The 25,521-nt window shown below is 41.5% G+C and overlaps 1 protein-coding gene across 1 annotated transcript in view; it reads right to left on the bottom strand.

Annotated features, from left to right (window-relative positions):
* Positions 1 to 25,521, bottom strand: part of CDC40 (cell division cycle 40) — a gene marked incomplete at its 3' end in the record, with an annotated part of 55,708 nt that overhangs the window by 8,996 nt on the left and 21,191 nt on the right. Inside the window, exons 2-7 of the mRNA XM_015414136.1 lie at positions 22,132 to 22,218; positions 19,237 to 19,366; positions 4,998 to 5,081; positions 3,568 to 3,707; positions 1,596 to 1,692; positions 381 to 520 (exon numbers count right to left, since the gene is read on the bottom strand). Of these exons, the coding sequence (XP_015269622.1) occupies positions 381 to 520; positions 1,596 to 1,692; positions 3,568 to 3,707; positions 4,998 to 5,081; positions 19,237 to 19,366; positions 22,132 to 22,218 (678 nt within the window). The remainder of the gene's footprint in view (positions 1 to 380; positions 521 to 1,595; positions 1,693 to 3,567; positions 3,708 to 4,997; positions 5,082 to 19,236; positions 19,367 to 22,131; positions 22,219 to 25,521) is intronic.

The following is a 25,521-nucleotide window of genomic DNA, read 5'->3' as shown; positions in this document are numbered from 1 at the left end:
GGAGCCAAAGCTTCTTCAAAGCACCTGTTCTCATTTAGAAAACTTAATCAGATGGGAGGCTTCAGAAACAGTAATATTGTAAAATGTCATGCAACACAGTAACTAACATGACAAAAAACCTCCAATACCAATTAAATGACCCATCAGCTCAAATGTAATATCATATTCACAACTGTGAGTTTTCATCTGTATGTCTCACCCAGCATCTGAAGTAATTCGAACTAGTAGATGCAATTATGCAATTTGTGCAAGAACATGTGTTGAAACACTGGAAAATCTGGGAAAGACTGGATCCATTATCACAATGAAAAAAAAAACACGTTTGACAGAGGACACACCACACACAAAGCAGGGAAAACTTAGTTTTAACCATCTGTTACCTTTGTATGCCCAGACCACACGTGGATCTGTTTCTTAGGAAGGTAACATTTCTCAGGGGGAACAGCTGAACGCAGGTTAACTCCAACATCCTGAGGGACGTGAAGGTAGGATCTCCCTTGGTAGTCATACATCTCTTTCACTGAGAAAGAAGTCAGGGAAAAAAAGGCAAATTCTGTAAGATTCTCACCAAAATCCTATCCAGTTTAAATACTAGACCATCTACCTTCTAAACACATCTCATTACCAGAGTATCTGACTAGCTTCCTTGCCCCCCTTTCCAAAACAGTAACTTAAATCCCCATAGGCCAACTATGGCTGGGGCTGTGTGCTCATGCATAAAATATCCTGCTCTGTAGCCACTAAGTCTGGCCTTGATTTTGATTGCAATAAAAACAAAAAGGCTGCATGGTACTGAGACTCTTTGCAGTGGGAGTATGCATGTGTCTCTGAGGATGTAAAGTTTTGTCATTAGACAACATTAACAACACAAACTACATTTAAATCAAAGTTTTATTTGTAATATATTTGTAATTGTAACAATAAGGAAGGAGAGTGGTCTCTGGACAAAAATTAAATAGCCCCATTGCATGTATGAATCTCAGGACACTGCTAGACTGAAATGGTAAAGTGAAAAGAAAGAGGAAAGCTTGAGGTAGAAAAAAATCTAAGGACGTTTGGGGAGGGAACAATAAAGAAGCTCTTCATCCTGATGACTGTGAATTGCACTGAAATCGTAAGATAGCTACAATTTCAAGCTTTTATAGGCAACAATGTATTTTGCTACAAATCTTTACTGCTGGCAATCAGATGAGATTTAGCTATAAGAAGATGATCTAGAAGTGCACAGAAGTAAAAACTGAGATATTTAGTTTTATGTGGTAGAAATGACTACCCAAAGGAGACTGCCAAATTAAAATACTAGGAACTGACATTTGCAACGAATACACAAGCAAATGACATTTCCACAGTGTTCCCAATAGTACAATCTGCCTACCATCCAAATTTAACTGCATCTTGAAATTCTTTCCAGTGTCACCAGAAACAACAAAGCCAGGCTGTTTCTTAGTCTTCCTTTTTTCCATCTTTCTACATGGTATGGCGTAAGAATTACTGGCACAGTACTTAAGCCAAAATACACAATATTTTTCCTAAATGATCAAATATTTGAAAATAGAACAAGAAAATGCAACCGGACTGCTGAAGATGGCACTTACCATGCAAAATAGTCTTTTCTTCTCCAGGTTTATCATCTTCATGCTTGCCTTTCTTCTGCCTCTTTGCTGTTATTTCATCTAGTTCTCTCTGCTCCTCCTAAGTAGCCGAAATTTTAAGCTTTATTATTCTTGTTCTATAGCAAAATCTAAAGTAGCATGCTTCACTGAACTAGCTTCTTAAAATAATATTTTTGTTATCTTTAGAAAAGGTTCCTTAAAATAATTCAACACTAAATATTTAGCAAACTATTTAAGTCACCTTTTCACAAAATAACGTCCACAAATCAGAGAGAGCGCTAAATGCCCACAAAAAGCAAGACAACTAATTTATCAATACATACGGACCACCCAACCATCCATCATTACTTGTTGAGTGCTCAGCCACAGAACAAGTCAGGCTCAAAAGCTACTCTAATCTTCTCTAGCAACAAGGCTCAGCTCTCAATATCACTATTTGCAGAAATAGGTTGTACATGGGGATCTACACACATGCATTCACCGAAAGGCCTGTCAGCATATCCAGATTTGATGGTTCATAATGGATGTGTGTGTGACATTCCAGAGTAGACAATCAGTGGCATCAACAGCCACAGTGAATGTGCACTGAGGACTATACATGTCAACCCAATTAACACTGATCACTCATTACACAGGCACCCTGATGGGGGAAACTGAGAACTTTATTCCTGTACAGTGCTAAGGTATGTACATAGTGATCTGCACCATATGTGCATTCCCCCATATGTGCACTGTTTGTAACTCACTGCCAAAATATTTCTTACTACAGATAATTGCAATTTTTCCTCCCTGCAGGGTCTGAGAGCCAGGATGCCTCCAATTCAAATCTCATTCCATCCACAAATTCACTAGGTAACCCCAGGCAAATCACTTTCTTTCTCAGCATCAACCTCTTGCTCATACTACAGGGTTAACACTTAACTCTTGCAGAGATTTAAAATCATGGGACAAAAGTGTATGATGCACTTTGTAGACTCAAAAACACTGTCTCATCATTAAGATGTTGTACAGAACATTGGGTACCATGAGGCTTTAGAATGGAACTCTTAATTTAATCCTAATTTAATGCTGGATATCATGGCTCTTCTTTCCAAGAAACCATGCACAGGGCAGGACTGGCTCTTCCTATTATTATTGTTGTGTCTCCATGTGTGCCAATATTGCAGAAAATTGTTGGATTTTCTAAATAAGTTATCTGCTCCTTTAGAACTTTGGCAAGACAGAAAACAAATATTTTAATAAATAAAAATTATGTGCATGTAATTTAGCTGAGGTTTCTTCTGTAAGGTTAGCTCTATGATGTTTATTCAATATTTTCCATGCAACTAAAAGTGTCCTATCAGATCTTTTATTGTATCCCAAACAAGAGTTTTACCATTATTTTGTTTCTAGAACATCACAGTCTTGAATGACATGGGGGGGGGGGACTTTCACCATGAGAAACCATATTTCTTGAGAAAGCTTAGTGAAAGATTTATAGCACTATTTGTTCCTATGTCCTCTACAGAAGGACCTGAGATCAAAATATTGTAAGGAAAAGACCGCTGATGGGTTCAGCACAAGACTGATTTTTTTGTTTACTGGCTAATAAATCTGTTACTGAAAAATTTGTCTCTCCTGCTTAGGCTGCTGTAAGACAATGTGAAAAATTTACACTCAGGCACATCACAGGCTGTTTCTAGGACAGTTGATGGCTTATTGATTTTGTGTCTCTCAGTTTATGAATCTGACTTTTATTTTTAAAAATGGTGGCTTATATCTAACCAAGTAGTTCCTTCAACAGAATGGCCTTTCCCTTCATGAAAGAGAAGAGTAGCTGGAAGGAAAATTCAGAAAACCTCTGCACAGATATGAGTAGATTTAAGGGCCTCTGTGGATCCCAGTCTGTGTATGCTTCAGAATGATCACTATTGCTAAACTGTATTTGGAGGGGGGGGGACAAAGCGATGCTCACTTCTGAAGGTTTGGCAACATCCTTTTCATCAATGTATTTTGCCCATGGTCCCAAGAAACCATCAATATTAGATGCATCATTCTCTTTGAATTTCTTCCTTTTCTCTGTTTTCTTCTGTCCTGTTTCAAACACTGTTAGACCTATGAGCAGTAAAAATACTTGTAAATATCCAAAAAGGACAAAATTTCCATAATCCCAAAGCTGCTTGATTTAACCTTCAATAATAACATTCCAGCCTTGAACCACTTAATACCCATGGGGCTGTCAAAAGGCTGTGAAAGATGGGAAGTAATTTATGAAGTTTGGAGAATTCCCCCCATCATCAGCCAATAGACCAATCAGCTCCCTCCATGCTTCATTTGCACATTTGGACAGTCAACAGCCTATAGCCCTATCATTTCCCTCCGAACTCTCCAACAAAGGAACTGAGCCCAGAACCCAAGAAGAGAACTCCAAACCATTAGCAGATACTACTAACATGGCCAGAGGGATAAGAGACAACTGAACAGCACTGAACAAAAAAAGGGAAAGAGACACAGCCCTGAAGTAATGGGTGCAGATCAGCAATAAGTAGACACAAAAGTCCGAAGGTATGGAGAAAGCAAGAAAGCAGGGGCCAAGGGGGAGACAAACAGTAAAATAATCTAGACAGCAAAAATAGGTCACCTTGGATGAAGCCAAATGTCTATATGCATCTGGTGGGCATAAATGTTTCCTGACAGAAGGTTGTGTTTAGTTTATTATTACAATCTTAAGACCAACATACAAAGTAAGCATAACATGTGAGGGAGAGAGAAAAAGAAGGTTGTGTTACCAGATCTCAAATCTTAAGCCACCATTTCTCACTGAATGGCAGTAAGGTATATATGCAAAATGTTTGACAAAATTGACTCCTTTGTTGCTCTAATACACTTTAAAGGCTGAAAGAACTATCTGGATTTTGAATTAAAATGAATCCCTGGATATTATGTAGAAGAACGGAAGCTACAGTTTTCCGCCCTCCCTATTGTAATCGGCATGCGTGTGGGGGAAGTACCTTCACTCTCTAATATGTGAAGCAATTTCATGAGCTTTCCTGCTGGAAGTTATTCCCTTGCCACCATTATGAACAGTGGCAATCCTTGCCCATTTCTGGCAGCAGGTTCTATCCATGCCAACATATACAGCAAATCTCTCTCTCAGAGTATAGCCAGGGCACCCAATGCTTGGCAGAAATTTTGTCTATGATGTTGAATGATAGCTGCAGAAGCTACTGGCAACCACAGAGCTATAGTACTGGCTATTATTCTGCAGCCTTAGAAGTAGTCCTATTGTATTAATTGCTTAGAAGCCCCCGACTGCCTAAGCATAGCAAGGTAATTCTTATACTAAAAATAAAATGTATATTTTCTTGATTTCAAAACTTAGCATTTTAAATATAGATTGCCTACCTTGATTCTTTTCAGCTTCCTCAACAGATCCAATATATTTAGTAGAAACGTCATAATTATCTACTGAGGGATCCAAAGCATATCCTGGAGAAGAAGAAGAATTGATTTTTATACCCTGTTTTTCTCTACCCTAAGGAATCTCAAAGTAGCTTACCATCGCCTTCCCTTGCCCTCCCCACAACAGGCACCTTGTGAGGTCGGTGGGCCTGAGAGAGTTCTGGGAGAACTGTGACTGGCCCAAAGTCACCCAACAGGTTTCATGTGGAAGAGTGGGGAATTAAACCCAATTCTCCAGATTAGTGTGTGCTGCTCTTAACCATGCTGGCTTTCAAGAAGAAAGACAGTGCCACAAATTTATATATTAAGATTCTCCTTTACAGACTATTTTTATTTCCAATAATTTTTTGGGGGAAAGGGGGATTGTAGTAGAGGGTGCTGCAATAAGGGGGAAAGGAAATCGGTAGAAACCATTATTTTATTTATTTTATTTATTTTTCTATTTGTGAGACAACTTGCACAAAAGAACAAGGAGCATTTTCTGCCAATTCTGCAAATATATTGATTGTTGATTGTGTTTTAGGAATTACTGTCCAAGCCCTGATTGATATTGGAATTAATGCTGTTAATGCACACTTTCCACATTCAGTTGTTTAACAAGACAACAGAAGCTAACAAATTTAATTATTGTTGAAAAGAGCAAGAGTACATGGAAAGAATAGCAGCATTTTATAAAACAGACTTTTATTTATGCTAGTGGTTAGAATCTCTTCCTGGACTAATGTATTTGCACTATTCTGGGCATTATGACAGATTTATTTTTAGGTGACAGATTTGAAAAAGTGCATGCCTATCTCTATTTTACATCCTATGCGCATAAAGTGTTCTGGGATCTCAAGGATATTACCATGGTGACTGAATGCTTGAGATGAAAATCTAAGTCTTATAACCATTTGATTACTGAAGAAAATGTACCATGTTACTCTACAAAAGAATCCTTAGAAGCGACCAAAAAAAGTAAAGGTAAAGGTTCCCTTGCTCGAAAGCCAGTCGAATCCGACTCTAGGGTTGCGGTGCTCATCTCCATTTCGAAGCCGAAGAGCCAGCGCTGTCCGAAGACGTTTCCGTGGTCATGTGGCCAGCATGACTAAACACCAAGGCGCACGGAACGCTGTTACCTTCCCACCGAAGTGGTACCTATTTATCTACTTGCAATTTCTTGCTTTCGAACTGCTAGGTTGGCAGAACTAGAGACGGGAGCTCACTCCGTCATGCGGCACCCGGGTCTCGAACTGCTGAACTACCGACCTTCTACAGCCTGCAGTTCAGCGTCTTAACCACTTGAGCCACTGCAGCTCCAAGAAGTGACCAAAAAACCCCACAAGACCCTGACAAAGGTTGTTATCATAGCTGATCAGTCCACTTGATCAAGGGCCAGCATAAATGGAAGGGGGGCTGCCTTTGAAGAGCACCTGCAGAGGACAATGGATTTAGAATTTAATTGGGGCTAGATGCATTACCATTATGCCAATTTTACACTGGCTTCATTGGTTGCTTGTTTGGCTACATTCAGATGCCAAGATAAATCACAATTTTATAAGCCATAGTCTGATTAAACTCTGTTTTAATGTGATGTCTGACTGCATCTCCTCCAACAAACTGGTGGTGTATTGGTGAATGCTCAGATGGGATTCTAAATCATGGTCTGAAATTCCAGCCTGTTCTATACTACTGCCCTTAGTCTCCTACATATAGAAAAGAAAGTGCATGCCCTCTTGCCTTCTTTCTACACGCCATACCCCTACTAGTGATGACTCATCAAGCAGAACTATACTTCACAGACATCAGCCTCTCCAGGAAGAACTTTAAAGACAGAAAAATGGCAAAAAGGGGTTTGCGTGAGTGTAAACATTTGTTTCAAGTTTCATAGAATCATAGAGTTGGAAGGGACCTCCAAGGTCATCTAGTCCAACCCCTTGCACAATGCAGGGAAATCACAAATACCTCCCCTTCCACACCCCCAGTGACCACTGTTCCATGCCCAGAAGATGACAAAAAAACCCCCTCCAGGATCCCCAGCCAAACTGGCCTGGAGAAAAATTGCTTCCTGACCCCAAAGTGGCAATCAGCACCTCGCTGGGCATGTAACAAAGGGCCACAAGAGCTAAGCACTGAAGCAACCCTTCCTGCCCTCCCTCTCACGATCTGCCTAAGTTCACAGAATCAGCATTGCTGTCAGATGGCCATCTAGCCTCTGTTTGAAAACCTCCAGAGAGCCCACCACCTCCCGAGGAAGCCTGTAAATTTTTCCTAACATTAAGCCGAAAACTCTTCTGATTTAATTTCAACCCACTGGTTCTGCTCCGACCTTCTGGGACAACCTTTCAAGTACTTGAAGATGGTTATCATATAACCTCACAGTCGTCTCCTCTCCAGGCTAAACATACCTAGCCCCTTCAACCTTTCCTCATAGGACTTGGTCTCCAGACCCCTCACCATCTTCGTTGCCCTCCTTTGGACACATTCCAGCTTGTCTATATCCTTCTTAAATTGTGGTGCCCAAAACTGAACACTATACTCTAGGTGAGGCCTAACCAGAGCAGAGTGATACCATCACTTCATGTGATCTGGACACTGTACTTCTGTTGATACAGCCCAAAATTGCATTTGCCTTTTTAAGCTACCTCATCACACTGCTGGCTCATGTTCAGTGTATGGTCTACTAAGACCCCTAGATTCTTTTCACACATACTACTGCCGACAAGTCTCCCCCATCCTATAATGATGCATTTGATTTTTCCTACCTAAATGCAGAACGTTACATTTATACCCATTGAAATTTGTTTTAGCCCAGTTTTCCAGTCTGTAAAGATAATCCTGTATCCTGACTCTGTCTTCTACCATATTTGCTACCCCTCCCAATTTAGTATCATCTGCAAATTTAATAAGCATTCCCTCTATTCCTTCATCCAAATCACTGATAAAGATGTTGAAGAAAACAGGTCTCAGGACAGATCCTTGAGGCACTCCACTTGTCACTGCTCTCCAAGAGGATGAGGAACCATTAACAAGCACTCTTTGGCTGCGATCTGTCAACTAGTTACAGATCCACCTAAATGTCATAGGATCCAAACCACATTTTACCAATTTGTCAACAAGAATATTATTTGGAACCTTATCAAAAGACCTTACTGAAATCAAGATAAACTATGTCCACAGCATTCCCCTGATCCAGTAAGGTAGTAACTTTCTCAAAAAAGAGATAGGTTAGTTTAAAGTCCAGATATTCATTGAAGCTCAACAAAAAGGGAGAGGGGGATGGAAACTGATGATGCCTAGCCAAGGGCTCCTCAGTTTATTGGCATTAATAGTACTCAGGGTTCATACAAGTGAGGCTTTGCCAGCAGCCTGGCAACATGAGGGCTTTGCTTGGAGATGGAAAAGATTATTTGAGATTTACAAACAAACTGTAGGCTGTTATATAATCTGGTAAACTCACCAGGGTTTCTGCAACAAGTTATGGTTTAAACCAGAGGTCATTTCGGGGGGGGGGGAACGCGGGGGAACACAGTTCCCCCGAGTGACGTGCAGGGGGGCGGGGCACATGACGAAGCCCCACCCCCTGCTTCCGGCCGCCCCGCTTCCAGCCCTCATTCAGCCAGGAGAAGGCAGGAGAAGAGGGAGGGTAAGTTGCTTCCTCCCTGCCTCTCCCCACCCCTGCCTGCCTGGGGTCAGGGAGGGCCTTGGCGAGGCTTCCTCACACTCCCGCTGGCCTTGCAGGTCCACCGCCGGGCCCCTGATGTCAGGGGGTGTGGCATATGCTAATGAGTTATGCTAATTAGTTCCCCTACCTCTTTTTCTACGAAATGACCCCTGGTTTAAACAAATAACAGGTTACTGTTTCTGGGGCTATCTCAAACTTGTGGCTTTAACTATGAAAAAACTCAATTAGGTTCAGGTTAAAGGAATGCTTTATGGACATATCTGCGCTTTCAGGTCTTCCCTGGAGATCCTGAGAAAGTGGGGTGAAGACTCTTTCTGACTTCTCCCCCCAAAACCCTAAAGATGAGTGACTTTTTTTAAAGCACTAAAATTGTTATATATTGCTCGTGTTGTAACCAGGGATCATTTTCTGCGGGAGCGCACAGGAGCGGAGCTCCAGCAGTAAGGAGCCCAGGGGGCGTGCACATGCAACAAGCCCCGCCCCCTACTCCCAGCAGCCCTCACTCAGGCCACGAGGAGCATGAAGCAGCCAGGTAAGTTGCAGAGCCACACCCCCCCAGGCGCACCTTCAGGTACAAGTTTTCCCTCCTATGTGAGGGCAGATCTGCACGTTCCCCTCCCCCAATAGCCAGCAATCCAAAACAGTCCACTGGAGCCTAAGCGGTGGGTGTTGTCTTCTGACACACTTCTGGTGATGTCAGGGGGTGTGGCATATGCAAATAAGTTATGCTAATAAGTTATGCTAATGAGCTCCTGCACTTCTTTTTCTACGAAATGACCCCTGGTTGTAACAATAGGCTTAGGAGTTTCTCTGAATTCCAAGCTTTCATCTCTGCAGGGAGATATGCCTTTATCCTTATATCACCATGAGGGAAGAGGCTCAAGACATTTTTTTTTAAAATGAAAACAAGGAATTCAGAACCACCACCCCCAAACTTATTGTTACAATTTGTTGTTCAGTCGCACAGTCGAGTCCGACTCTTTGCGATCCCATGGACCAGATCACGCCAGGCCTTCCTGTCTTCTGCCATCCTCTGAAGTTGGCTCAATTTCATGCATCTATGACACTAACCATCTCATCCTTTGCCGTCCCCGTCTTCTTTGACCTTCAATCTTTCCCAGCATCAGGGTCTTCTCCAGTGAGTGCTCCCTTCTCATTTGGTGGCCAAAGTATTTGAGCTTCAGTTTCATTATCTGGCCTTCCAGGGAACAGTCAGGGTTTCTTTCTTTTAGGATTGACTGATTTGATCTTCTTGCAGTCCAAGGGACTCTCAAGAGTCTTCTCCAGCACCATAGTTCAAAAGAATCTATTCTTCGGCGCTCGGCCTTCCTTATAGTCCAACTCTCGCAGCCATACATGACTACTGGGAATACCATTGCTTTGACCATGCGGACTTTTGTTGGCAGGGTGATGTCTCTACTTTTTATCATGCTGTTTAGGTTCGCCATCGCTTTCCTCCCAAGGAGCAGGCGTCTTTTAATTTCATGGCTGCTGTCACAGTCTGCGGTGATCTGGGATCCCAGGAACGTGAAGTCTGTCACTACTTCCACGACTTCCCCTTCTATTTGCCAGGGAGTGATGGGACCGGATGCCATGATCTTAGTTTTTTTTTGATGTTGTTACAATACTCCAGGGATATATCAATATTTTAGTGCTGGGAAAAGGGTGCGTGTGTGATGCCGCCGATGAAACCACCAATAACGGCAAAACCTTCCCTTGAAAATCCTCATTACTGAAGGCACATGTGGAAGAACATAACCAGAATAAGCAGAAGATTCTGCGGGTAGGAGAATATTCTACAGTCTTTTTAAAAATGAACAAGAGTTAACCAATGGACCATTTTGGATTCTTTCAATTCTGCCTAAACTCTTCTCTTCTTTACAATACTTTCACTCTCAAATAATAATGTTCAAATATTTGAGAATGCATAGGAGAAACTAACACAATTTCTTTAGACTGTATGCTAGTGTCAGACTATGATCTGGGAGATGCAGCTTCAAATCCCCACTCATGCCATGGAAGAAGAAGAAGAAGAGATTGGATTTATACCCCGCCCTTCACTACCCAAAGGAGTCTCAGAGCGGCTTACAAACTCCTTTCCCTCCCCTTCCACACAACAGACACCCTGTGAGGTAGGTGGGGCTGAGAGAGCTCTTGACAGAAACTGCTCTTTTTTCAAGAACAGCTCTTATCAGAACTACGGCTTGCCCAAGGTCATCCAGCCAGGCGCAAGTGGAGGAGTGGGGAATCAAACCCGGTTCTCCCAGATTAGAGTCCGCGCACTTAACCACTACACCAAACTGGCTCTCAAAATGGAAGTTTGCTGGGTGACCTTGGGCCAGTCACATGCTGTCAGCCTAACTTACCTCACTGGATTGTTGTGAGGATAAAAAGGAGAGAACGATGTAGCCACTTTGAGTCCCCATTGGGGAGAAAGGAGAGATATAACTGAAGTAAATAAATACTATTCTTCTAGGAAATAACAGAAAATATTGCACCCCAGTGGGTACACGAGAATAGCTTTGTAATTTATTAGTTAAAATTATGTTAATTCAGATAATGATAGAAGGCAGGCAGGCAAATTTTTTGCCAGTACTCAGAAGCCACAGATATTTCAAAGGGCTAAATAACACAGAGTAAGGGAAATCAAAAGCATTTATTGCTAGGTACATCAATGTCACAGCTATGAGTCACAGATCACTCTAAAATTTATCATCTCCATTTATATTATTGGGTAGGAGAAACAACCTCAAGAAGCTTTCAACAAATGTGAACAGATTTAATATTGTTTCCAGTCTGTTCTTTTTACAGCTGAAAACTAGAAGGCTCTTCTTAAAACCACCAGAGCCCAAGACAGAGAAAAGTGTTTCACTGAGAAATGTGCATCCACAGCACACTGAACAGGGGACATAAGACAGCAGGGGAGATCATGACAGATGCTGATTTTCTACCCCTAAGCATTTCTCTTCTGTTCTAATCTAATCAATCTGATTACAGTGCACATTGTACCTCTGCATCCTGAGTTCCTCCTTTGCAACACCCCTCCCACCTTCTAACTGGAATAAAAGGACTCAGAGATCTCTATTCTGACTTGTATCTGACAAAGGGAGCTTTGACTCTCAGAAGCTTATATCCTGAAAATCTTGTTGTTTCTGCTACTGGACTAGCTGTTTCAAAGCACCCTAGCTTTGCAACAGCAATCTGACTGGAATTAACAGGGGGAAAACCTTCTTGTGAACTTTCAAGCCAAAAAAACAACATACAAATACCCTCTGTAAACACACCCACCAATGTAATATGCCTGCCCCACGCTACAGTTTCAAGGATGCAAAGTGCCACATGGCAGCTGCTTAGCAATTGCTCCCACCAGAGGTCATTTCGGGGGGATCACGGGGGATCGCAGTTCCCCCGGGTGAGGTACGGGGGGCGGGGCACATGACGAAGCCCCGCCCCCCGCTTCCGGCCGCCCCGCTTCCGGCGCTCATTCAGCCAGGAGGAGGCAGGAGAAGAGGGAGGGTAAGTTGATTCCTCCCTGCCTCTCCCCACCCCTGCCTGGGGCCAGGGAGGGCCTTCGCGGGGCTTCCTTGCACTCCCACCGGCCTTGCAGGTCCACCACCGGGCCCCTCATGGGGCTCAGCAGTGGAGCTGCAAGGCCGGCGGCGGCTGGGACCGTTGGGGGCGGGGTGTGTGGCCTTATGACACACTTCCGGTGATGTCAGGGGGTGTGGCCTTATGACACACTTCCGGTGATGTCAGGGTGTGTGGCATATGCTAATGAGTTATGCTAATGAGTTCCCCTAGCTCTTTTTCTACGAAACGACCCCTGGCTCCCACAGAAACAAGTAGCCCACTACGTGCCCACTCATCCCTTTCCCCTGGAGCAATGCCAAAACATGGCTGGTCAGCAGTGACAAATCTGAATGATAAAATTTTCTGACTCAAATTTAAATAAATAATTTAAATAATGTTTGCAATATTTTAACAGTGTTAGCTAAAGAAGGTAACTATACCATGTAGAAGCTCGAATCATGTACAAGCAATTGAGTCATATCTCATATTTAGCCCACCTAACTTAATTGCATTGTAGCACAACGGCTCCAGCAATTACAGGTCAACAGACAATATTTACATATGTGCAGCAGAAATTTTTTCACAGAAAAATATAGCATTGGAAAATGTTCCACAATATTTTCCACACTGTGCCACTGCTAGTCAGTTGGGTTTTCGTTAACTATTAGCAAGAAAGATCACTGCAAATGCCGTAGGTTTATTTGAAATTTATTATAGCAATTTCTATTCATATAGTATAGCAATTTCTACTCAAGTATGCTGAGCACTCTGAAACCTAGTTTTACTCCAAGTGAGGTCTTTGCATGGTGAAACTGAGCCAATTTTCCAGTGGACTCAGTTTCACAGATTATCTTTAAATAAGGCAGAAATGCCAATTTGGATGTATGTCAGAATCAATACAGCAGCTTAGTTGTCCTCCCACTGTATTGAATGCTGTCTCTAGGACTATTTGTTTAGCTGTTGCTCTCTCAAAACAAGTGATCATGAATGGAGCCACTGGGTGAGATTTAATCTTCAGGGGGAGCTGTGTTTTCTATAGCCAAGCTGCATTTGGTTCAACATCTTTCCCTTATAAAAAGGGCACAGAACAATTCTTACTTTATACTGAGAATGTGAAAGAGATTCCTATCTTCCTTACTGACAGACTTCCAAACACAGCTGTAAGGAAAAACCTGCTGTTTTAAGCTAGACGTTCTTTTGTGTGATATGTTCCAACTTAAAGCCCTCTACTTACTTCTTCCTCCATACATCCAAATCAGGTCTACATAAATAAAAGGTACAATTTATTTTTCCCTCCACATATCCAAACCAGGTACAACATAAATAAGTTCTAATATTCACCTACCCTACCAATCAAAACATATACCTGAATAATAAGAAATATTTTCTTAATTTAGGTCACAGATAAAAAGATGTATGCCTACCTAACTGCACAGCCCTCTCTTCCCCTCTTTCCACAGCAACTTTCAATGCACTTTTGAATTGGATTTTGCCAGTTCACACAGTATATCTATTCTTGTTTCTATAGTTCTTTGAATATTGTATTAGTTGATCACACAAAAAAGTTATTAATGTTTGTAAGAATTGTGAGTTTTATCCTTAATATAAAAAAATATTGGGAAAAAAAATCCAGTTGGAAAGTGCATTGAAAGGGGATTATTTAGTGTGTGTGACCGCAGCCTAAAAGTACAAACCAAACACAAAGGTTTTCACAAAACAGCACAATAAATATCATGTGGTCCACACAGGCATGAAGATACTTTTGTTTCAATGACAGCCAGTTTATAAGGCTATCATTGCAACAACGAACAGTGGTGGTCAGCATATATGTCCATGTATTTTTTAAATTATACATATAAAATCTGAATGCTTCATCTTTCCAGATGCAGCCCCATTATTTAAGGTCAAGCCAAAGGTAAACAGAAGCCAGCTGCTAGTATGGAAGTGACAGAAAGAGCGAGGGTTCTGCTCTCCTTCCACAGCTCTGCCATAAAGCATTTCTTTTCTACATGAAAGCAAAGATTCACTTTACTGAATGACTGAAGAGCCGTGACCCTCAATGCGCAGGCTGCATGTGCCATGGCACCCACTGATGTGTTTTCTTGTGATCACTTCTTGAGTCTTGGGGAATAAAATCAGTGACGGGAAGTTTACTCTTTGGACAGCTCGAAGGAGGTGGGAGCGCAAACTAAGCCCGGAGGACTAGAGACTTGGGTCCCTCACAAGGAAGCCAAACAAATAAAGCTTTGCAACCCCGCAGCTGATTCCAGTGCACCAACCAGCTCTCTCCCTAGCAAAGAGCCGCACACACCCAGCGAAGGCGGGGCGCAGCTGGCGGGCGACTTGTTGTTTGAGCTACTACCGGTTGCGAACAGGCACGGAAACATCTCCGGCGCTCAGCGAGTCTAACCTATCTGCCCAGACTTGCAAAGCAGGATCACAAACCCCGCCCCGATTTGTAGCGCGATCTGTCGACAACCAAAATGTGGATCTGGAAGAAGTTAGAAACTTTGCTAGGGAAAAAGGGGCGGCTGGGGAGAAGGGAGCAAGAGGAACCCGGCCCATTCAAATAATGTGTACAACACAGACCCCTCCTTGGCATGCAAAACCACAGCAGCCAACCGAAACCACATCCCCTCCCCCAGTTCAACCAAAGGATCCACCTATTCTTCATCTCCACTGTATATTCATCAGGGATGTGATCTAGGTCAAACCTGAAAGGCCTAGTGGTTTTCCCAACTTTCTTCAGTTTAAGTCTGAATTTTGCAATGAGTTGCTCATGATCTGAGCCACAGTCAGCTCCAGGTCCTGTTTTTACTGACTGGATAGAGTTTCTCTATCTTTGACTGCAAATGATATATTCAATCTGATTTCGGTGTTGCCCATCTGGTGATGTCCATGTGTAGAGTCGCCAATTCTATTGGCAGTCCATCTGAGCCTGGCGCTTTGCCTTTATTTTGTCTTTTTAAGGCCTCTACCACTTCCATCATTGTAATTGGTTGATTAAGTGCCTCCCTGTGTTTTGATGCAAATGTCTTCGGTTTGAGAGTTTTTATATTTCTTTTATCTGTTCCGCTTTAATCTCCGCTTTACTATATATTTGAAAATAAAGAATGTTCCACAGAAAAATGCAGTACTGGGAAATTTTCTGAATATTTTCCCACCCCCACATCTGTATTGAGAGTCTTCAAGGAACAGAAATGCACAGGAAGTTTTTGATGTCTCCCAACTGACTGACTAAGCTCACCCTGCACAGGTATGTCATAGAAGAAGAAGAGAAGAGAGAAGAAATTGGATTTATACCCCACCCTTTACTTGGAGTCTCAGAGCAGCTTACAAACTCCTTGCCCTTCCCCTCCCCACAACAGACACCCTGTGAGGTGGGTGGGGCTGAGAGAACTCTGACACAAACTGCTCTTTCAGGAACAGCTGTGCCAGAGCTTGTGACTGACCCAAGGTCACATCAGCAGGTGCAAGTGGAGGAGCGGGGAATCAAACCCGGTTCTCCCAGATTAGAGTCCGCACACTTAACCACTACACCAAACTGGCTCCAATGGCCATGTCCCCTCAGCTTGGCCATAGACACAGTTTTGTATGCTTCTAGGCTTGACAATCTCTCTCTGTAGCACACACAGAACAAACCATACCACTTGAATGAAGCAATGTCATTTTTCTAAAGCAAAGAACCAGTCCCAGCTTCCTTACATCTCCTAAGAGTAAGAGGAACTTTAGGAGAGCCCAGAAGACACCATGCCTTTGCATCTGTCAGGAGTGCTGCCCCTGTTATAACATATCACTTGCCTTAGAAGCTTTCAAAGTTTTATGATTGGGTGTTAAAGGGGCAAGCCACTGGTGAGCAGGATATTCTCTCCTTTCCTCAGAATACCTAAAGTTCCCACAGATGCAGTAGCAGGATATGGCCATCCTTCAATTGGTTTTGATTGGAATTATTCTACTCAAGCAAATCTTCACGCATCCTACTGATGTACTTTAAGGTAAGGAATAATATACAGATTCAAAAATGAATAGTGCGAGAGAGGGTGGGTCTTTTGTCTGTTTCCCAGTTTTCTTCTCGTTAACTTCTCTGAGTATGTTCTATGGTGTATAGAAATAGTGATTTCTAAAGGTTTCATGCCTTCCCCTGGAATGTCCTCGCTGATACCATGTTGTGCCTTGTTCCTGTTGAAGCCAAATGGCCTCAATAGCCCTGCCATATAACCCCACATTCTTCACACTTCCATGCTGACAGAGACCAGATGGCTCTGCCAAGCATGTCAGAGAAGCTCACATAGCCGAAGCATGTCAGAAGGCACGTATCCCGTGGACTAGCTGGTCACATGACTGCAGGTGTGACCTTCAGAGCTCTAGCCATTCAGATGTTGCACCCATGGCAACTCAACAATTGGACACTCCTATGTCTACTCCAATTGGCTCCTGGCCAGGGCAAATTTGCAAATAGATTGGGGGTTTTAACTGTCTGATCCCTTGGAGGAGAGCTCTCTCTCTGTTCCTGTTTGTGAGATCTTGGATGGACACCTGAAATGCTGTCTTGCCATGCTGTCTCTGGGAGAGACAAAGAACTCCTTTGTGAGGCTGAGCACATGGCTGCATGCTTGCACAAAGATGGGACCTAATGGGACTGTAAACTTGGACATTCTTGACTATGGATCATCCTGGTAACTATGCATATCTCTTTAATGTTTAGTGAGGGCCAAGAGCCATAAATTTTCTTGTTTTGAAATCCTTATTAGTCTAATTGCTAAGTTCTGTACTGAATAAAACTATTTCTATTGTTAATGTGTCTGCATTGGTGTAACTGAGATCTCAAGGCTAAACTCCTGTGCCTTCTGCTCACCAAATTGCACTACCTTGGTAAAATTAACTGCACAGCTCTGGATTGAGTTGCTAATGTGTTAAGTCCCAGATGCCAACTGAGATTCTGGAATCTCTAATCTCAGGCTGGTGAGGGATTAAGTTTAGAGATTCCTGGTGGCAAAGATGTTTGGAATCCAGAGAGGGTAGCCTACCTTTCTGGGTGTTATTGTTTAATGTACTGAAAAGTATAGGCTTGCCCCTCATTCCTGGACAGACGTGAGGGCATGAGCTTATACATGGTGGAATTTATACATATGGTGTGATGTTAGTAGCTGGGCAATATAACCAGCAACTAGCACAGCGACAGTACTCTAGACAGGCCTGGAAGATATCCCATGGTCTGGATGAACAAAATTTATTATTTCCTGCTGTCTCTTGCTGCCAGCAGTGTATTTTTATTAGTCTGAAGCATTTGAACAATGGAGCCTTTGTCTTATGTTAGCAACATTTTAGGCATGAAATGTATTCTTGCAAAGAAGCTTGAAGTTTTGGTGACAGAAGATGAGCTTTCAACCCTCTCTAGGACTCATGGCTTAGAAAAAAAAATGTCCTATGGGAATACAAGGAAAAACTCAAGTATGGTGATGGCATAAGAAAGCAAAGTATTTGACTTTGAAAAAGCAGTCATCATTCTAACTCATATTTACTTTGCTTCCAGAGCAATATGAAACTTTTTCTTTAAAATGCATGATTATTAAGACAATGGTACATTAAAGGGATGTTATTTTAAGATTGTAGCAGAGGAAAAATCACTCTGTGAACCTGCTCTGTCCAGAACAGATCAGAATCCAAGCACGAAAACACAGACTGTGGGAAATACTGTAATTTTGCATAGTGTATCACAACTCTCTCTGCTTCCATTTCAGCTATCATGTGTATGTTAGAAATGAGCAAATTTCCAATGGTGCTAGTTCATCTATAAAGCATATGAGGGAGCTGTCCTTGAAATATGCCAGAAAGGAAGGACATACTCTTCAGTTTTTTAATCCAGCAATCTTTTCTTTAATACCTGTTTGCCCCACTTCTTGCAACAAAGGCCCTACCACACACAAGCAGCACTACTATAGGCACAGAGAAAGACATGGGGTATTTAAAGAGTTCAACTTTTTAAAATAATGCTTAATATGTCCTAAAACTGGTGTACTTGTCTTCACTAGCTCTAGAGTTTTGCAAAACCTATATACTCAGTCTTTAAGAGAATATTTTTATCTACAGAATAAATTTTAGGACTAAAAATAATAGTAATACAGCGTAATACTATGGTTACCACTCTCTCCAAACTGTTCTTTATGATCTAAAGTCTTTATGATCTAAGCACTTAAGATTCTCAGAAATGAATACAAAACTGGGAAAGCATAGACACAAACATAGCACACTCTGCATGCTTCAGTGCTACCACTTGAACTAACTACAGGTATAACCTTACCTTTGTCAGCAGTGTGGTTCTGGTTCTACATTAAATTATCCCAGTTAACAATGCTCCTGGATAATCCAACAGTTTCCATGGAAACCATTGTGAAAAGAGGCTGTGCTGATGGTTCTGGGACTCAGAGCAACTTCTACTCCTGAACAGGAATAGCTGGGCTGGATGTCTAACAAATGCAACATTAATTGTATTCACTTACTTACTGTAGGAAAATACAGGGTAGCTACATTGGTCTCTGCATGAAACATGCATTGGGCAGAGGTGACCAAATCATGGAAAGCTCCCTGGAGATATGGTAATTTAGAGCTGCATGCTTTGCCTTTCCTTTCAGTGGTATATGAATGAGGGATGCACTGTGTCTACATCTCATGCCTTAAATCAAAGGCTCCAAGCTGCAATTAACTGTGTGTTGACCCATGGATAAAGATCCATGGTCTTAAATAGGACGTGGCATGGGGATACAGCTCTCTTAATCCAACTCCTCTTCTGAACAGCCAGCATTTAAGACAAATTATATTTTATAACCATAAATTCTGGGGAAGTAATGTAAAATCTAAGCGTGAAGAATCTGCAGCTACCAGAGTATATTAAACATGGGCAATCAGACCAGATCAACCCAAAGGGTTAAATGTGAAGACATATCTTACCATAGGTTGCAAATGTTCTTCTTTGTTGTTCAAACATGAAATCATTAATGTGTGCTGGTTCTGTGTATCCAGAAAGCATATTCCTAGGTGCAGCCATCTGCTGAGTCCTAAAAGGATTCACTGGCCCAAACTGTATTAAAAAAAATGATAATTGCAATATGCACAGGACCGTCATTAAGGACCAATCTATATTTGACTTTACTAGCAGATCCATGCATATACCACAATAGCAAAAGACTGCACAGAGATCTCCTTTTACTGCATTGCACTAAAAATCTGATGATCTTCACACATGACATTGGTACTTTTTAAATGCATCCATGTAAGCAAAACGTCATGTATGAAACAATATAGTAGATGCCAACTAAACAATATGCAACACATGGGAAACTGTTTTTTGGGGAAAGCTTGCTTTACTTTCAGTATTTCTTCTATGCATGACTGTATTAACAACAGATAGTTCCAAAACATAGGTATTGATTTGCACTACAATAATAAAGCATTTTACATGTAATACTTCTTATGCTGGAATCTTTGTGTCCACAAAGAAATGGTTTGGTCATTACATCTGCTTCTATTTCCTGTTATTATTTAGATCCTTATAACGCATTTTTCTCCCCAACAGGGACCCAAAGTGGCTCACAGCATCGTTCCCCCTTCATTTGATCCTTACAACAACCACATTGTAAGGTAGGTCAGATGGAAAAAGAGTACTGTCCAACGTTACTCTACAAGATTCCACAACTAGGCTTTGAAGCTGATCTATAAACCTGGCTAAAACAAGCAATGGTTCATGTTATCTATGCTGTACACATAATGCTATAGTATGGTAAATGGGTAAGGTAAATGGGCAGGGAGGAATCTGAGCAAATGAAGGGAGGATAAAAGTGTGACTGCATTTAACCACGTTAGAAAGAAATGTGGTAGTGGTATGGGACCTCAATATTCTGGAGAAAGTAAAGAGTGGTTGTTGAAACAGATTCTGAAATGCATCTATGGTAGGACCTATTAAGATGTTCCATTAAAGCTACATTGAATTCCAAAGGGGGGAAAAATGGGAATACTGCCAAGATGCTGACCAGATGAAAGGAGTATGCTCCTCATAAATTATCTACTATCATCAATGTGAGATAGTCATATGCAGCACTACAATCCACAGAGAACCAAAATTATCAGCATGGAGTGAATCCTCAACAGGTTTTGTTAGAAAACCGCTGTGCCGCAACTACTATGCTTAATGATATTTGTCATGCATTATGGGCTCCTCCCAACTCTCCAGAGACATCCAACCCCACAACCTCACATTTCTATTTACCAAAGCATTCCCTTGCTCCTTCATCCTTTTACTACAAGATTAACCTCCACAAATAGTACTAATATATCTAAATTATTTCTGAAATAGAAGGGCACAGAAAACTTGCATGTGCTTTACAATCAATTAAGTTAGTTTTATTCAGGGGAATAAAAACCATTATTACTCATTAGCTATACCTCAGAAATGAAAAACAACAACAACATCCAGCTTTGGATAGCTATGATTTCAAGATTCTGACAGCTGCATGTATTAAGGCTAATTATATATATATATATATTTCATACAAGTTGCTTGTTCCCAGTGGTGTTTTCCCATGAAGAATACCTATTTCAGTATTTAGTTGCCTTTTGTAAGTCCAGTTATTTGACAACTTCGTACAGCAGAGATCATCCAAGCTTTTTCTTCCCCAAATCTTGGCCTCTTTTACTATGTGATCCTACTTAAAAGTTTATTGCTTTCTAGGATTTGTGAATGACAAAAAGGGAAATAATGTTTTCTGTGTAATCGGATATTGGCCATATGCAAATAAATATGGTTAATGTAGAAAATACAGTCATTGACCCAGCTGTGCAAGCTCAGACAAAACAAACATGCATAACTTTAATAAACATATTTCACATGCTGTTTATCTATGTACATCAAAATTAATTTTAGAGCACAGAACTGACAGTGAGTGAGATGTACACTACTCCATTGCATACTATGCATTTTCAGGCATGGAGATGTACTATTTAATTTCAGTTCTGCCAAGACATTAAAGGTATGAATTGGTCAAGGAAACAGTATTTTTCTGCTCTGCTCATGGCTGCCTACTACAGATTATGCCATGAAACCTTCAGAATATCACTTTGGTTCCCTGCAAACATACAAACGTTGCACTGAAAAAAGGATAACTTGTAGTACGCCCACCAACCGTGTAATTCCTTACATGTAGAGGAAGGAAATGTACAACCCCAGCTATGAGATGATAAAGCATGCCTTTGATACATTATGATTACTATTTCCCTATAAAAAATCCACAACACTTTAACCACATCTGGAGTTTCATATTGAGAATGCGTATGATTTATACTTAAAGAGTATACCACAGGTTAACCCCATAAGTGCTGAGGAGCCTTGTTATCCTACCGGCAGGAGGGGGAGATGAATGAATGATCACTAGTCTATCTCACTTTGAGCAGTACTTGAAACCTGAATTTCATACTATGACAACTCAATGTCCTGCTCTTTCCGCAGATTACTGCTTTGTTAAGAGAACAGGGTATTTTTAATTCCACAGCTCATGCCTTATTTTATTGAAAGTGTAATATTTGTTTCATTATACCTTTTAATGTGACATGAAGTACATTGCAGAGCTACAAAATGAGATATAAATGGGAGCCTTTTACCCAGTTTTGGTTAGCTTCAGATCAGTATGTATGAAAACATCTGAAGAACTCAAATGTCATAATAGGTGTCACATTGTTCTTTAAAGATTTATTTTCATATATGATTTAATAATTTACAAGGTATTCCTTTCAGAAGTTGCTTTGAACAACACTGTAACAAACTACTAGGTTAAAAAACACTACTGTATTTACCTCAGGTGCGAACATGGTATCGTACGTTGGGTTATATTGAACTTCCTTGGTAGCTGGATCAAGATGAACTCCTGTTTCCACATCTTCCTAGAAAATTCAACAGAATTTTAATGGAAATCTTTCTTCTGATAGCAAAGCTTATGCATTAAGCAAATTACAGTAATGTCAAATATTACTTTTTAAAATCCCAAATGTTTACTTTTGCTATAAACAAACAGAAGTGATCATTACTAAGTTGCTGTTGTTGTTTTTTAAGATGGAGCAATCCTCACACTGAGATTCAAGCATGCAAAATTAGTATGAAATTATGGTACAGTTACACAGAACCAAAAGAAGAGAAAGTAACTTTCAACGCCTAGGGGTACCCACCTCTTTTCATTAACACTGCTGTTCACAGCACCCATAGACCTCATGTACAAAACGAGACCTACAGGACGTTGTCCTCTGGACAAGTCCTTAAATACTTGTCATTGCCAGGTTAGACAATCATACTTTATATGGGACAATCTACGCTGCACATAAAGAAAATTTGGAAGCTTCAGTTAGTTCAGACTTGCAATAGCAAGTTCACTACCAGGTGTGAATTACAGGCAACCACATTATACTAATACTGAAGTTCTACATTGGTTGACTGATAACTTCTGGGTCCAATTCAAGGTCCTGGTTTTTTTTACCTTTAAAGCCTTCTTGGCCTGGGACTAGGGTACCTGAAAGACTACCCTCTCTCATATGTACTTGCTTGGACATTATATTTACTTTCACAGGCCTTGCTTCCCGTACACTCCCCCCCCCCCGCCTTTCAGAGGTTAGGCTGGTGGCCATTAAAGATCCAGTGATGTGCCTGAACTACAGAATACACTTCCCCTTTTTCTTTGCCAGTCACAACTGTTAGCCATTTTCTAGGATTGGGTTATAATTTTTCTTTTATTCTAACAAACCTTTATTAGGGATTATGCTATCTGTTATTACCTGTAGTTCCCCCCCACACACACTGTGACATCATAACTTTGTGGATTTCCCCCCATCCTGGTTTTATTGTTTTAGTGCTCATGCTAATTTGAGATCAGTTTTAGTGTGAGTTTTTGATTTTTAAATGGTTTCTACATTGTATTTATCAACTATTAAGTGCGCTGTCTCAGAGAGGTGGTATATAACTATTTAATAAATAAACTATATTAGTAGAAGATGGCAGATGGTATCACATGAACACATGAAGCTGCCTTATACTGAATCAAATCCTTGGTCCAATATTGCCTACTCCAACTGGCAGTGGCTCTCCAAGGTCTCAGGCGGAGGTCTTTCACATCACCAACTGCCTGGTCCTTCTTGAATCGGAGATGCTGGGGACTGAACCTGGGACCTTCTGCATGCCAAGCAGATGTTCTACCACTGAGCCATAGTCCCTTCCCATCAGCACTAGTATAATTAATTCCTTTAGGCTTTACTGCATTAACTACTATTGTTATACCACTGTTGAATAACAAAGCTTGATAACCACTTTAATTCCACACTGCAATGTACCTTCCTCATCAACTAGTCCCAAAATACTACCTTATCAACTAATGCAGCTTCTTTCAGTATTGTGCAGCAAAAAAACATGAATCCTGCAAGTCTGTATAGCTTTTTTTCTCACTTTGCATACTTTTCTTCTGCTAGCCATGGGGAAATGTGCTGAACTACCATATGACTACTGGGGATCCTTTCTCACTGCTTTTGGAAATAACAGTAGTTACTTCCCACATTCTTAAAGTGTATCTTCGCAGCCACACAAAGCCTAGACACTCCAGATGCCACATACCTAATCTGATGGTTTTCCTGTTGTTCTCTGGGTCATGAATTCCCAGAGATTTTTCAGTAATTCCAGTGTTTACATTCAGACTTAATGCTCTGGAAACCACTGTGCCATTGTCAGCAACAAAAGTAGGGCTGGTGCCAGAATTTGAAAAAGTTTTATCAATGGATAAAGCCATCAAAGACTGTTGGCGGCTTATTCCTTTTTTCTGAAACTGGTCTGTACATATGAATGCCTGCAGAAGGCTGCCTCAGGGACAGTCTGCTTCACATACAATGATTGCTAAAGGGCCTCAAAGGCCTAGTTTTTCGGACTGCCTGTTCTACAATTTTACTTTCCAACAACTTGTATAGTCTTTTTTGTACAAGAGTCAACATTAGTACAACGAAAGGAAAGCAGTACAAAATAATGGGAGAATAATGTTCACGCCAAATTTATATAAGGGTCACATTTAACCCTACAATGTCTATTAGCTAACAGATTATTCGAAAATTTAATAATTTTAGAAAACCCATACTGTTCCCACGATGGTATATCCATTTTCAGAACTATATATTTCTTACAAATACTACAGGTTGCCTTTTCAACACTTTCATTTTTGCGTCATAGACAGCAATTCCCGTTAACAAAACACAATTGATTTTGGACAAGTATAGCTGTAAACAGGTTTTGTGCATTTTCCTTTGACAATCTACCCCCCTAAAATGTTTGTGGGAATATTTCTTTCTGTTTCAGGACCCAAAAGTGGGATGCCAGTCTCACAGGCAGGTCACAAGGCCAGGAAGGAGGAACAAGGTAGGCTGGGAGAAGAGACTCTGAGAGGACAGATAGTGAATTTGGGTTTGCTGCTGCGTAATGTGCAAAACTGGCCATAAAATACAATCTGTTGATTGTAGGGATGCCAGTCCCCAAGTGCGGGAGGGGTTTCCCTTAATTTTTAGGGCTCTCCCCCGACACCCACCAGCTAGCCAGTGGGGGAGCCCCACCCCCAAAAGTCGTCTGTGGCCCCACTTGAAAAGAGCAAGCACACGCAGCACCTGCTCTTTCCAAGCGGGGGCCGCCGGGTCCTGCCTTGCAAGAGTTGAGTTCACCTCCTGCAGGGCAGGAGTGCCTAGCACCTGGTCTTTCCAAGCAGGAGCAACCAGCTCCTGCCTTGCAAGAGGCAATTCTGCCTCTTGCATGGCAGGAGTGCTTGGCCCTTTGCTTTCTCCCAACCACCATTTAAGACTCCCTTTAAATGGTAGGAAAAAAGCAGGGACGTGATGACATCATGCACACTGATGTCATTGCGCCAGTGATGGCTACACCCCGTCCTGGAATGACCCCTAATCCCTCCGCCAGGGAGAAGATTGGACCTGGAAACTCTAGTTGATTAGTATCTATACACAGGGGTCTTTTTGTAGAAAAAGAGGTGCAGGAGCTCATTAGCATATGCCACACCTCCTGACATCACCGGAAGTGTGTCATAGGCCACACCCCCTGACATCACCGGAAGTGTCAAAAGGCCATCCCCCTGAACATCACCGGAAGTGTGTCAGAAGGCCACACCCACTGCTCCAGCTCCACTGGACTGTTTTGGATTGCTAGCTATTGGGGGG

Source organism: Gekko japonicus, unplaced genomic scaffold (genome assembly GCF_001447785.1).
Source record: "Gekko japonicus isolate JY-2015 unplaced genomic scaffold, Gekko_japonicus_V1.1 scaffold4528, whole genome shotgun sequence".
Taxonomy (NCBI): Eukaryota; Metazoa; Chordata; class Lepidosauria; order Squamata; family Gekkonidae; genus Gekko; species Gekko japonicus.
Note: the sequence above shows the minus strand (reverse complement) of the source record. Positions and strands in the feature narration are given on the sequence as shown.